The sequence below is a fragment of the Somniosus microcephalus genome, chromosome 22, assembly GCF_052327205.1.
Source record: "Somniosus microcephalus isolate GS21.2 chromosome 22, FLI_Smic_1.0, whole genome shotgun sequence".
NCBI classification, from domain to species: Eukaryota; Metazoa; Chordata; class Chondrichthyes; order Squaliformes; family Somniosidae; genus Somniosus; species Somniosus microcephalus.
Genome location: NC_141008.1, coordinates 48,393,508 through 48,405,780, shown reverse-complemented (window position 1 = coordinate 48,405,780; position 12,273 = coordinate 48,393,508). Strand labels below are relative to the sequence as shown.

The window sequence follows — 12,273 nt, the reverse complement described above, 5'->3', positions numbered from 1 at the left end:
GGGAGGAGAGGAGGAGGGGTGTGAGAGAGAAAGGGGAAAGATGGAGAGAGGGGGGGAAAAGGGGGAGGGCGAGGGGGAGGGAGGAGAGGGGGGAAGGGAGAGGGGAGAAATGGGGGGGGAGGGAGGGGGTGGGAGAGGGGGAGAAACGGGGGGAGGGAGGGGGGAGAAAGGAGAGAAAGAGGGGGATAAAGTGGGAGAGGGTCAGAGAGCACATAGCGGGAGGGAGTGAGAGAGAGTGGGGTCAGAGAGAATGCAGTGGGAGAGAGGGAGGGAGACTATCTGTCCAAAACAGGGAAGCCTAGAGTCTCCCATCGTGCCATCCAATCGGCCCATGAACGACCCAAAGGTGTTTGCCTGTGTAGCCCACCCAAAGCCCAGTGCTGGTGTGATGAGGAATTTCCTGACCTCACTGCTACACTTGTGTTTACTGGCCTGAACCTGCTTGGCCCAGTGCTGCTGTGCAACTGGCTGTAACGGCCGGGAGTTACTATTTCTGTAGCTTCCCTCGGTCCTCCGCTCTCTGCCCGGGCTCCCTCCAGCTCTTGCCTTACCTGGGAGTTCACCAGCTCGATCAGCCAGTTCCGGTTAATCACGTCGTCGGTCTGACACGCCGCAATCCCGTACAACTGGTCACACACTCCGGAATCTTCCTCTGTGAAAACTACAAACCTGTCCGTCTCTTCGATCAGTTTCTGCAACATGGAGGCTCCTGGGGAAGGAATGGAGAGGAAATCACGAGGGGCACACCAGAGACAGTCAAGAAAGAAAAACATTTCTCCAGCGTCTTTCACCACCTCAGAACGTCCCACAGCACTTTACAGCCAATGAAGTGCTTTTGAAGTGTGGTCACTGTCGTAATGTAGGAAACGTGGCAGCCAATTTGTGCACAGCAAGCTCCCACAAACAGCAATGTGATAATGACCAGATCTGTTTTAGTGATGTTGATTGAGGGATAAATATTGGCTACGAAACTGGGGAGAACTCCCCTGCTCTTCTTCGAAATAGTGGCTATGGGATCTTTTACGCCCATCTGAGGAGAGCAGACGGGGCCGCGGTTTAACGTCTCATCCGAAAGACGGCACCTCCGACAGTGCAGCGCTCCCTCAGCACCACACTGGAGCGTCAGCCTGGATTTTGTGCTCAAGTCCCTGGAGTGGGACTTGAACCCACAACCTGCTGACTCAGAGGCGAGAGAGCGAGTGCTGCCCACTGAGCCACAGCTGACACTGTTACATTACAGGTACCCAGGGGAGGGACAATCAGCTCGCTCGACCTGCCCTGCTGTCACCCACCCCGTCCCTCTCTAACCATTGCATCCAGATTCAGAACCTGCGGAGACTCTATCTAAACCGCGCTCATGCCCTGTTAACAATCCTTCACTTTGCACTCCCAGATGAGCCAGAAATCGGTGCATCTCCTTGTTGAAAGCCCAACAATTTCTTCACACCAGCCCCTCCCGGCCGATGGGTCCCAGTGACCGCGGTGATTTTACTTAGGGGGAAAAATTCGGTATCGACCATTTCTGGGCGCTAACTTTAGCGCCGACAACCGCAAAATTGAGGTTTAGCGCCCCAAGAGGGAGGTGGATCGCTAAATCAAGCGCTCCATTTCATTCTTAGGGCGCCAACGTCGGAGAGCGGGGCGGAGACTTCAGCAGCGTTGTACACTGGGCCATGCCGCACTGCCGCGTTCAAAGACTCCTTCCCTCCTTTAAAGAGAAGGGCCATCGCTGCAGGCTCTGCAATTTAAAAAGTACCGACCTGGACCAACCAAGGCAGCCACGAACCAGCGTGATCAGCCCAGCACTCAAGCAGAGTGCCAGGCTGATCGATCACGGGCAGGAACCCGCGGAAAAAAACTAGAACAGGAAAGGTAAGTTGTTTTCCCACTTACCTCGGCCACCTCGCCTTTAATTGTCGCCCCCGAAGCGGCCGCCCGCCGATGCCCGCCTCCTGCAGCTGTCGGGTGTTTTCGCCCGGCGCTGCTGCAGGGGGCGGAAGTCAATTTCAGGAACAGGGCGATGCGCACGGCGATGAGGTCACGATCTCCGGGCGAAGGAGATCGGGGCACAATGCCGTAGCGCCGCCAGCAAAACTCCCACCGAATATGGCGGGAGTCCAGGTCAGCGCTGCACCCGGTCGCAAAGCCATGGGGGGCGCCCAATTTCACCCCCCCCCCCCCCAAAGAGTATTTGCTGCTGTGCTTTAAGACCTGACAGCGCTAAAGTGCAACGTAAGAGCAACTTAAAACCTGCCGCACCTACAACTAACCACCTCCCCCGTTTTTCCGAGTGATCTGTCTGCCGCTCCGCCCCATCTCCCTTACCTTCCAGCGGTTTCCTCTCCGGCTTCTCGTCCTCTGGTTTGGACACGATTGTGACCAGTGGCGATCGCTTCGGTTTCTTGGTCTGCAGGTCGGTGTCGACCTTTAACCCTTTCAGCGCCTCCGTCGACAGGTTGCGCTTCAGCACGGCCGCTTTCTTGTACCCGTCATAAAGGCCGAACGCGACATTCCGGTTGGTCGGCGTCCACGAAGCTCTCAGGTCGACGAGGCACAGCTTGTGGGTGTAACTCCTCTCCTCCTTAACCAGGCAAGAAGACGTCACGCTAGAGCAAACAACTCAACCCTGACACAACCGCTCAGAGTACAGTCAGTCCCGGGACAATCACAGAGTACAGTCAGTCCCAGTACAATCACAGAGTAGTCAGTCCGAGTACAGTCAATCTCAGTACAATCACAGAGTACAGTCAGTCCCAGGACAATCACAGAGTACAGTCAGTCCCAGTACAGAGTAGTCAGCCCCAGTACAAAGTACAGTCAGTCTCAGGACAATCACAGAGTACAGTCAGTCTCAGGACAATCACAGAGTACAGTCAATCCCAGTACAATCAGAGTACAGTCAATCCAGTACAATCACAGAGTACAGTCAGTCCCAGTACAATCACAGAGTAGTCAGTCCAGTACAATCAGAGTACAGTCCAGTCCCAGTACAATCACAGAGTACAGTCCAGTCCCAGTACAATCAGAGTACAGTCAGTCCCGGGACAATCACAGAGTACAGTCAGTCCCAGTACAATCAGAGTAGTCAGCCCCAGTACAATCAGAGTACAGTCAGTCCCGGGACAATCACAGAGTACAGTCAGTCTCAGTACAATCACAGAGTACAGTCAGTCCCAGTACAATCACAGAGTACAGTCAGTCCCCAGTACAATCACAGAGTACAGTCAGGCCCAGTACAATCAGAGTACAGTCCAGTCCCAGTACAATCACAGAGTACAGTCAGTCCCAGTACAATCAGAGTACAGTCAGTCCCGGGACAATCACACAGAGTACAGTCAGTCCCAGTACAATCACACAGAGTAAAGTCAGTCCCAGTACAATCACACAGAGTACAGTCAGCCCCTCTATACAGAAGGGGGATAATAATTGGGGAACAGAAGGGCTGTGTTGAATAAATCACCACCCGACCCTCAGGATTCCCCCCTTCCCCGACCCTCCCTCAGGATTCCCCCTCTCCCAGCCCCCCCCCAGGATTACCTCCTCCACTCTCCTGCCTCTGCCGCTGGTAGCTGAGTGACGACAGGCTGAGGAGGTGGGTCTTGGTCACCTGCGAGTCCAGCCTCTGCTCTGCGCTCTCGTCCGAAGCCGATGTCATCAGGTAGACCGTCACCAGCTCAGGTCGCTGGCGCATCTCGGTGATGTTCCACTCCGAGATCGGGCGCCGTAGCACCGTTCCTCCTGCTGAGAGAAACCTCGCTCTTAGTAAAACTACAAAACAGATCGTAAGAGCTGCAAAAAGGGAGGATGAAAGGAAACTTGAAGGGATATCAAAATCAACACAGAATTTTTTTACAATTATATTAGGAAACAGAGGGTGGTCAGGAGCAATGTTGGCCCCTTAAAAACTGAAAGCGGAGATTTTATCAATAACAATGGGGAAATGGTGGACATGTTGAATAATTAATTTGCGTCAGTATTTACAGTCGAGGAGGATGGTATGCCAGAAATCCCAAGGAAACTAAATCAGGGACGGGGACTCAATGCAAGTAAAATTAATGTAATTAAAATAACAGTAATGGAGAAAATAATGGCACTAAATAATGACAAATCCCCAGGCCCAGATGGTTTCCATCCCAGGATTTTAAAGGAAGTAGGTGGGCACATTGGAGATGCCCTAACTATAATCTTCCAAAGTTCTCTCGATTCAGGAACCGTCCCTTTAGATTGGAAAATTGCACATGTCACTCCGCTATTTAAAAATGGCGAGAGAGGGAAACCAGGGAATTATAGACCAGTTAGCCTAACATCTGTTGTCGGGAAATTGCTCGAGTCTATAATTAAGGATAGGGTGACTGAACACCTCGAACATTTTCAGTTGATCAGAGAGAGCCAGCATGGATTTGTGAAAGGTAGGTCATGCCTGACAAACCTGATTGAATTTTTTGACGAGGTGACTAAAGTAGTGGACAGGGGAATGTGTATGGATGTTATTTATATGGACTTCCAGAAGGCATGACCTGGTTAGGAAATTGGCTGAGCGGCAGGAGACAGAGAGTAGGGATAATGGGCAGGTACTCAAATTGGCAGAATGTGACTAGTGGTGTCCCGCAGGGATCGGTGTTGGGTCCTCAACTATTCACAGTATTTATTAACGATTTAGATGATGGCATCGAAAGTCACATATCCAAATTTACCGATGACACAAAGATAGGTGGCATTGTAGGCAGTGTAGATGGAAGCATAAAATTACAAAGGGATATTGATAGATTAAGTGAATGGGCATAGAGTCATAGATTTATACAGCACAGAAAGAGGCCCTTCGGCCCATCGTGTCTGCGCTAGCCATCAAGCCCTGTCTATTTTAATCCCATTTTCCAGCACTTGGTCCGTAGCCTTGTATGCTATGGTGTTTCAAGTGCTCATCTAAATGTTTCTTGAATGTTGTGAGGGTTCCTGCTTCTACCACCCTTTCAGGCAGTGAGTTCCAGATTCCAACCACCCTCCGGGTGAAAAAGCTTTTCCTCCAATCCCCTCTAAACCTCCTGCCCCTTACCTTGAAACTATGCTCCCTGGTTACTGACCCCTCTACTAAGGGGAAAAGTTCCTATCTACCCTATCTATGCCCCTCATAATTTTGTACACCTCAATCAGGTCCCCCCTCAGCCTTCTCTGCTCCAAGGAAAACAACCCCAGCCTGTCCAGTCTCTCTTATAATAATAAAATAATAATAATCAACTTTTATTGTCATTGTTAGTGCACAAGTGCAGTACAACGAAATGTAGGCTTGCGGCTCCCGAGAGTGTACATTTAGATTAAGACATTTAAACATTCAACATTCATTTGGCTTGTAATACATTAACATAAACATAACCATAATAAAGTGCATTGGCAGATGTGCAGGCTTTAGAGTTTATTTGTGGAGTTCAGTAGGATGACAGCCCTGGGAAAGAAGCTGTTCCTAAATCTGGTCGTACGGGTGCGAATGCATCTGTAGCATCTCCCAGATGGCAGGAGGGCGAACAGACTGTGGCTGGGGTGGGTAGGGTCTTTGATGATGGTCCGTGGCCTCCGTAAACAGCGTTTCTGGTATATGTGCTCTATGGTCGGTAGCCGAGTGCCGGTAATGCGTTGGGCAGTTTTGACTACCCGCTGCAGGGCTTTCCGGTCATAGTAGCTACAGCTGCCATACCATACTGTGATACAGTTCATCAGGATGCTCTCTATTGTGCAGCGGTAAAAGTTAGAGAGGATCAGGGGTGACAGGTTACATCCCTTCAGCCTCCTTAGGAAATATAGGCGCTGCTGGGCCTTCTTCACCAGAGAGGAGGTATTGAGGGACCAGGAGAGGTCTTCCGTGATGTGGACTCCGAGGAACTTAAAGCTGTCCACCCTTTCCACCACAGCCCCATTGATGTGAATGGGGGTGTGACTTCCGCCTTTAGACTTCCTGAAGTCCACAATGATTTCTTTGGTTTTCTTGATGTTAAGGGCCAGGTTGTTGTCGGCGCACCACTTCACGAGATGCTGGACCTCCTCCCTGTAGGCTGACTCATCATTGTTGGTGATCTGGCCTACTACCGTGGTATCATCCGCAAACTTGATGATGTTGTTGGAACCATGAACAGCCACACAGTCGTGGGTGAAGAGGGAGTAGAGGAGGGGGCTCAGCACACATCCTTGTGGGGCCCCTGTGTTCAGGGTCAGGGGGGGGGGGGAGGTGTGGTTACCTAATTTGACAGACTGGGGTCTGTTTGTTAGGAAGTCCAGGGTCCAGTTGCAGAGGGAAGTGTTCAGGCCAAGAGTGTGGAGTTTGGTGGCCAGCTTGTTGGAGACGATAGTGTTGAATGCTGAGCTGTAGTCTATGAACAGCATTCTGATGTAGGTCTCTTTACCATCTAAGTGATTTAGTGCAGAGTGTAGAGCAGTTGTGATTGCATCCTCCTCTTCATAGCTGAAGCGCTCCAGCCCAGGTAACATTCTGGTGAATCTCCTCTGCACCCTCTCCAATGCAATCACATTCTTCCTATAGTGTGGCGACCAGAACTGCACACAGTATTCCAGCTGTGGCCTAACTAGCGTTTTGTACAGCTTCATCATAACCTCCCTGCTCTTATATTCTATGCCTCGGCTAATGAAGGCAAGTATCCCATATGCCTGTTCTGCTGCCTTCACGATCTATGTACATGCACACCAAGGTCTCTCTGATCCTCTGTCCTCCCTAGGATCCTACCATTCATTGTGTATTCCCTTGCCTTGTTAGTCCTCCCAAAATGCATCATCTCACACTTTTCAAGGTTAAATTCCATTTGCCACTGTTCTGCCCATCTGACCAACTCGTCTATATCGTCCTGTAGCCTGAGGCTTCCCTCCTCGCTATTTACCCACTCCACCAATTTTCGTGTCATCTGCAAACTTACTGATCATACCTCCTACATTCATATCTAAATCATTAATGTACACTACAAACAGCAAAGGACCCAGCACCGATCCCTGCGGTACACCACTGGACACAGGCTTCCAGTCACAAAAACAACCTTCGACCATCACCCTCTGCCTCCTGCCACTAAGCCAATTTTGGATCCAATGTGCCAAATTGCCCTGGATCCCATGGGCTCTTACCTTCTTGACCAGTCTCCCATGCGGGACTTTGTCAAAGGCCTTACTGAAGTCAATGTAGGCTACATCAACTGCACTACCCTCATCCACACACCTAGTCACCCCCCTCGAAAAATTCAATCAAATTGGTTAGACATGATCTCCCCCTGACAAAGCCATGCTGACTATCCTTGATTAATCCTTGCCTCTCCAAGTGGAGACTAATTATGTCCCTCAGAATTTTTTCCAATAATTTCCCTACCACTGATGTTAGGCTCACTGGCCTGTAATTTCCTGGTTTATCCCTACTACCCTTCTTGAATAATGGTACTATGTTAGCTGTCCTCCAGTCCTCTGGCACCTCCCCTGTGGCCAGAGAGGTTCTAAAAATTTGTGTCAGAGCCCCTGCAATCTCCTCCCTTGCCTCACACAGCAGCCTGGGATACATCTCGTCTGGGCCTGGGGATTTATCCACTTTTAAGCCCGCTAAAGCCGCTAGTACCTCCTCCCTCTCAATACTAATTTGTTCAAGTATATCACAATCCCTCTGCTTGATTTCTATGCCTATATCGTCCTTCTCCATAGTGAACACTGATGCAAAATATTTATTTAAAACCTCATCCACATCTTCCGGCTCTACACACAGATTGCCACTTTGGTCCCTAATGGGCCCTACTCTTTCCCTGGTTATCGTCATGCCCTTAATATACTTATAAAACACCTTGGGATTTTCCTTTATTTTGCCTGCCAGTGTTTTTTCATGCCCCCTCTTCGCTCTCCTAATTTCTTTTTTAAGTACCCCCCTGCACTTTCTATACTCCTCTAGGGCTTCCACTGTTTTAGTCCTTTGTATCTGCCAAAAGCCTCCCTTTTTTTTCCCTAATCCATTCTTGTATATTCCTTGACATCCAGGGTTCCCTGGGCAAAACTGTGGCAAATGGATTTCAATGTAGGCAAATATGAGATCATCCACATTGGACCTAAAAAGGATAGAACAGGGTACTTTCTAAATGGTGAAAGGCTGAAAACAGTGGAGGTCCAAAGAGACTTGGGGGTCCAGGTACATAGATCATTAAAATGTCACGAGCAGGTACACATAATCAAAGAGGCTAATGGGATGCTGGCCTTTATATCTAGAGGACTAGAGTACAAGGGGGTAGAAGTTATGCTGCAGCTGTACAAAACCCTGGTTAGACCACACCTGGAGCACTGTGAGCAGTCCTGGGCACCACACCTTAGGAAGGATATATTGGCCTTGGAGGGAGTGCAGCGTAGGTTTACCAGAATAATACGAGGAGAGGTTACACAAACTAGGGTTGTATTCCCTGGAATTTAGAGGGTTAAGGGGTGATCTGATCGAAGTTTTCAGGATATTAAGGGGAACAGATAGGGTAGATAGAGAGAAACTATTTCCGCTGGTTGGAGATTCTAGGACTAGGGGGCATAGTCTAAAAATTAGAGCCAGACCTATCAGGAGTGAAATCAGGAAACACTTCTACACACAAAGGGCGGTAGAAGTTTGGAACTCTCTTCCGCAAACAGCAATTGGTGCTAGGTCAATTGTTAATTTTAAATCGGAGCGTGATGGCTTTCTGTTAACCAAAGGTATTAAGGGATATGAGCCAAAGGTGGGTACATGGAGTTAGGTCACTGATGAGCCATGATCTCACTGAATGGCCTCCTCCTGTTCCTATGTAACGTAAAGAGGCACTGGAGAAAGTGCAAAAAGGGTGAGAGGTTATAACTATCAGGAAAGGTTGAACAGGCTGGGGCTCTTTTCTCTAGAAAAGTGAAGACTGAGGGGTGACCTGATAGAGGTCTTTAAAATTATGAAAGGGTTCGATAGGGTAGACATAGAGAAGATGTTTCCACTTGTGGGGGAGACCAGAACTAGGGGCCATCAATATAAGAGAGTCACTAATAAATCCAATCGGGAGAAACTTCTTTACCCAGAGAGTGGTGAGAATGTGGAACTCGCTACCACAGGGAGTGGTTGAGGCGAATAGTATAGATGCATTTAAGGGGAAGCTGGATAAACACATGAGGGAGAAGGGAATCGAAGTATTGCTGATAGAGTGAGATGAAGAGGGGTGGAGGAGGCTCGAGTGGAGCACAAACACCGGCACGGAGCAGTGGGGCTGAATTCTGTGCTGTAGACGCGATGTTATTCTGTGTAAAGCCTACTGAAGTGGCCAAACAAGACACCAAGTCGCTAAAAGATATTGGCTAAAAAAAAAGAGAACTGGGGATGAGAAATAAATGTGGTGTTCCCGTCAATGTTCCCGTTAGGCTGCACGGCCGAGTGGTGTGGAGCTCCTGCACAGACCACGCACCGGACTTTTAATGCAGGAAACCGCACATGCGCGAAGGTTTGAATGGGGCCGCGCACCCAAAAAATAAATTAGAGGGAACATTGATTCCCATTGCCCCGATGAAATGAAAAGGACAGCATTTCACATCATCACTCCAGTTAGAGAGTTTTCCAAATAAGGTCCTATGTAGGTGAATTTAAAAAACATGTGCAGACTCTTGCAGGGGTGCGGGTTCCACAGGTAGTGCCTGCCCGCATTCAATGGCCATTCAGCATGTTTGAGCCCAAACAGTAAGTGCAAGGACATCACAGCTGAGGCCAGTCCTGACACCGCACCCAACTTCCAACTGGACGAGGATCGGGAATGGAAACCCAGGCTGGTTTTTAAACCTCCCTCGGCTACGGCTAAGGAGCCAGTTGTAGCATCCGTGGGATCAGCTCCCTCAAAAAAGGCGCAGAGGTGGAACCCGAGAGATTCTCGTGTCAGCTTAGCTCACTCTGGCAAAGCGGTGGGTTCAAGCCTCACTACAGACTTGAGCACCTAACCTGAGTTAACGCTCCAGCGCGGCTACTGAGGAGAGTTTCATTGCTGGGTGGGGGGGGGGGTCGAATAGGACATTAAACAGAGGGGCACCGTCTACCGTTCAGGTGGTTGTTAAAGATCCCATGGCCACTATTCAAGGAGTGCAGAGTTTTCCCCGGTGCCCTGGCCAATATTTATCCCCCAACCAACATCACTAAAAAAAAACAACTCTGGTCATTGCTGCTTGTGGGAGCTTGCTGTGCACAAATTGGCTGCCGCGTTTCCTATGTTCCAACAGTGACTACATTTCAAAAGTTGTCTGGGGTTGGGAAAGCCGCTATACAAATGCAAGTCTTTCTTACCCTGCGGTATGACTCTCTGTGTTGCTTGCGTGAAGACATGCCCATGGGTGCACTGCACCTCAATCCCACGCTGCTGTGCAAACGACGCCCAGTAATGGACCTGAAGGGGGGAGAGAGAAAGGATCAGACAACACCCCGAAACATCCGGAGACACGCCCCGAGACCAATGTTCCCTTGAAGCTGCGTAGCTGCGCAGCGTTCTGGAGATCCAGCGCAAAAAACGCACATGCGCGGACTTTGGAAGAGGCTGCGCAGACCGCTAAAGGGGCCGTGCGACCCCCCCCCCCCCCCCCCCCCCCACAAAAAAAATTAGAGTGAACATTGCTGGAGTCACACCCGGAGGCACCTGGAAACACCCAGTCAGCGCCTACCATTGAAGCAGAAACTGCCTGAGCAGCAGTGTGTGTCAGAGAGTGCTCGTCCGTACCGGAGAGAGGGCGACATACCGCTGTCTCACTGACGGGACAGTGAGGGAGAGGGGAGGGGGACACTGACGGGACAGTGAGGGGAGAGGGGAGGGGGACACTGAGGGGACAGTGAGGGGAGAGGGGAGGGGGACACTGAGGACAGTGAGGGAGAGGGGAGGGGGACACTGACGGGACAGTGAGGGAGAGGGGAGGGGGACACTGAGGACAGTGAGGGAGAGGGGAGGGGGACACTGGACGGGACAGTGAGGGAGAGGGGAGGGGGGACACTGAGGACAGTGAGGGAGAGGGGAGGGGGGACACTGAGGACAGTGAGGGAGAGGGGAGGGGGACACTGAGGACAGTGAGGGAGAGGGGAGGGGGACACTGAGGACAGTGAGGGAGAGGGGAGGGGGACACTGAGGACAGTGAGGGAGAGGGGGAGGGGGACACTGACGGGACAGTGAGGGAGAGGGGAGGGGGACACTGACGGGACAGTGAGGGAGAGGGGAGGGGGACACTGACGGGACAGTGAGGGAGAGGGGAGGGGGACACTGACGGGACAGTGAGGGAGAGGGGAGGGGGACACTGACGGGACAGTGAGGGAGAGGGGAGGGGGACACTGACGGGACAGTGAGGGAGAGGGGAGGGGGACACTGACGGGACAGTGAGGGAGAGGGGAGGGGGGACACTGAGGACAGTGAGGGAGAGGGGAGGGGGACACTGACGGGACAGTGAGGGAGAGGGGAGGGGGACACTGACGGGACAGTGAGGGAAGAGGGGGAGGGGGGACACTGAGGGACAGTGATGGAGAGGGGAGGGGGACACTGACGGGACAGTGAGGGAGAGGGGAGGGGGACACTGAGGACAGTGAGGGGGGAGAGGGGAGGGGGACACTGACGGGACAGTGAGGGAGAGAGGAGGGCACCGACGGGACAGTGAGGGAGAGAGGAGGGCACCGACGGGACAGTGAGGGAGAGAGGAGGACGTACACTACCTGTACTTGAGGGAAGAGTGGGTTGAAGGACATCTGCTTGTAATGTTGGCTCAGCTTTTTCTTGCTTGGCTTCAGGTTGTGAAAGAGTTTTCCACGACAGATGGGTTTGGAGACAGTCGTCCATGTTGCCCAAAAATTCTGCATCCAGCGCAGAGTGCTGCTGTACAGCAGGATCCGGGGCTCAGTGCTCTCTGAGAGAAACAGGAGGGATTACTGACCGGTACAACACACCTTCAACGCCGCAACACATGGCAGCAGCGTCCGGGGACAGATCTGCACTTTCACTATTTACACCTGGGGAAAAAGGTTCTAGAGAACTGAGTTTATTTTGGAGCTTTCAAAAATGGGTAGAAATCGATGTGATAACATGATCTTCGAGGTGTGTGTGACAGTCTGTGTGACAGTCTGTGTGAGAGTGTGTGGTGAGTGTGTGGTGTGTGTGTGCGGATGGTTGTGAGTGTGTGTGCGTGAGGGTGTGGTGTGTGTGTGTGAGAATGTGTGTGAGAGTGCACGTGCGTGTGAGTGTGTGTAAGTGAGTGTGAGTGCATGAGTGCGTGTGTGTGCATGCGTGAGAGTGAGTG

At 51.2% G+C, this 12,273-nt stretch overlaps 1 protein-coding gene across 1 annotated transcript in view; it reads right to left on the bottom strand.

Annotated features, from left to right (window-relative positions):
- LOC147102277 (bridge-like lipid transfer protein family member 2) overlaps nucleotides 1–12,273 on the bottom strand; it is a 97,643-nt gene that overhangs the window by 53,013 nt on the left and 32,357 nt on the right. The window contains 5 exon segments of the mRNA XM_085965110.1: nucleotides 552–709; nucleotides 2,326–2,619; nucleotides 3,538–3,738; nucleotides 10,292–10,391; nucleotides 11,693–11,883. Coding sequence (XP_085821236.1) covers nucleotides 552–709; nucleotides 2,326–2,619; nucleotides 3,538–3,738; nucleotides 10,292–10,391; nucleotides 11,693–11,883 — 944 coding nt within the window.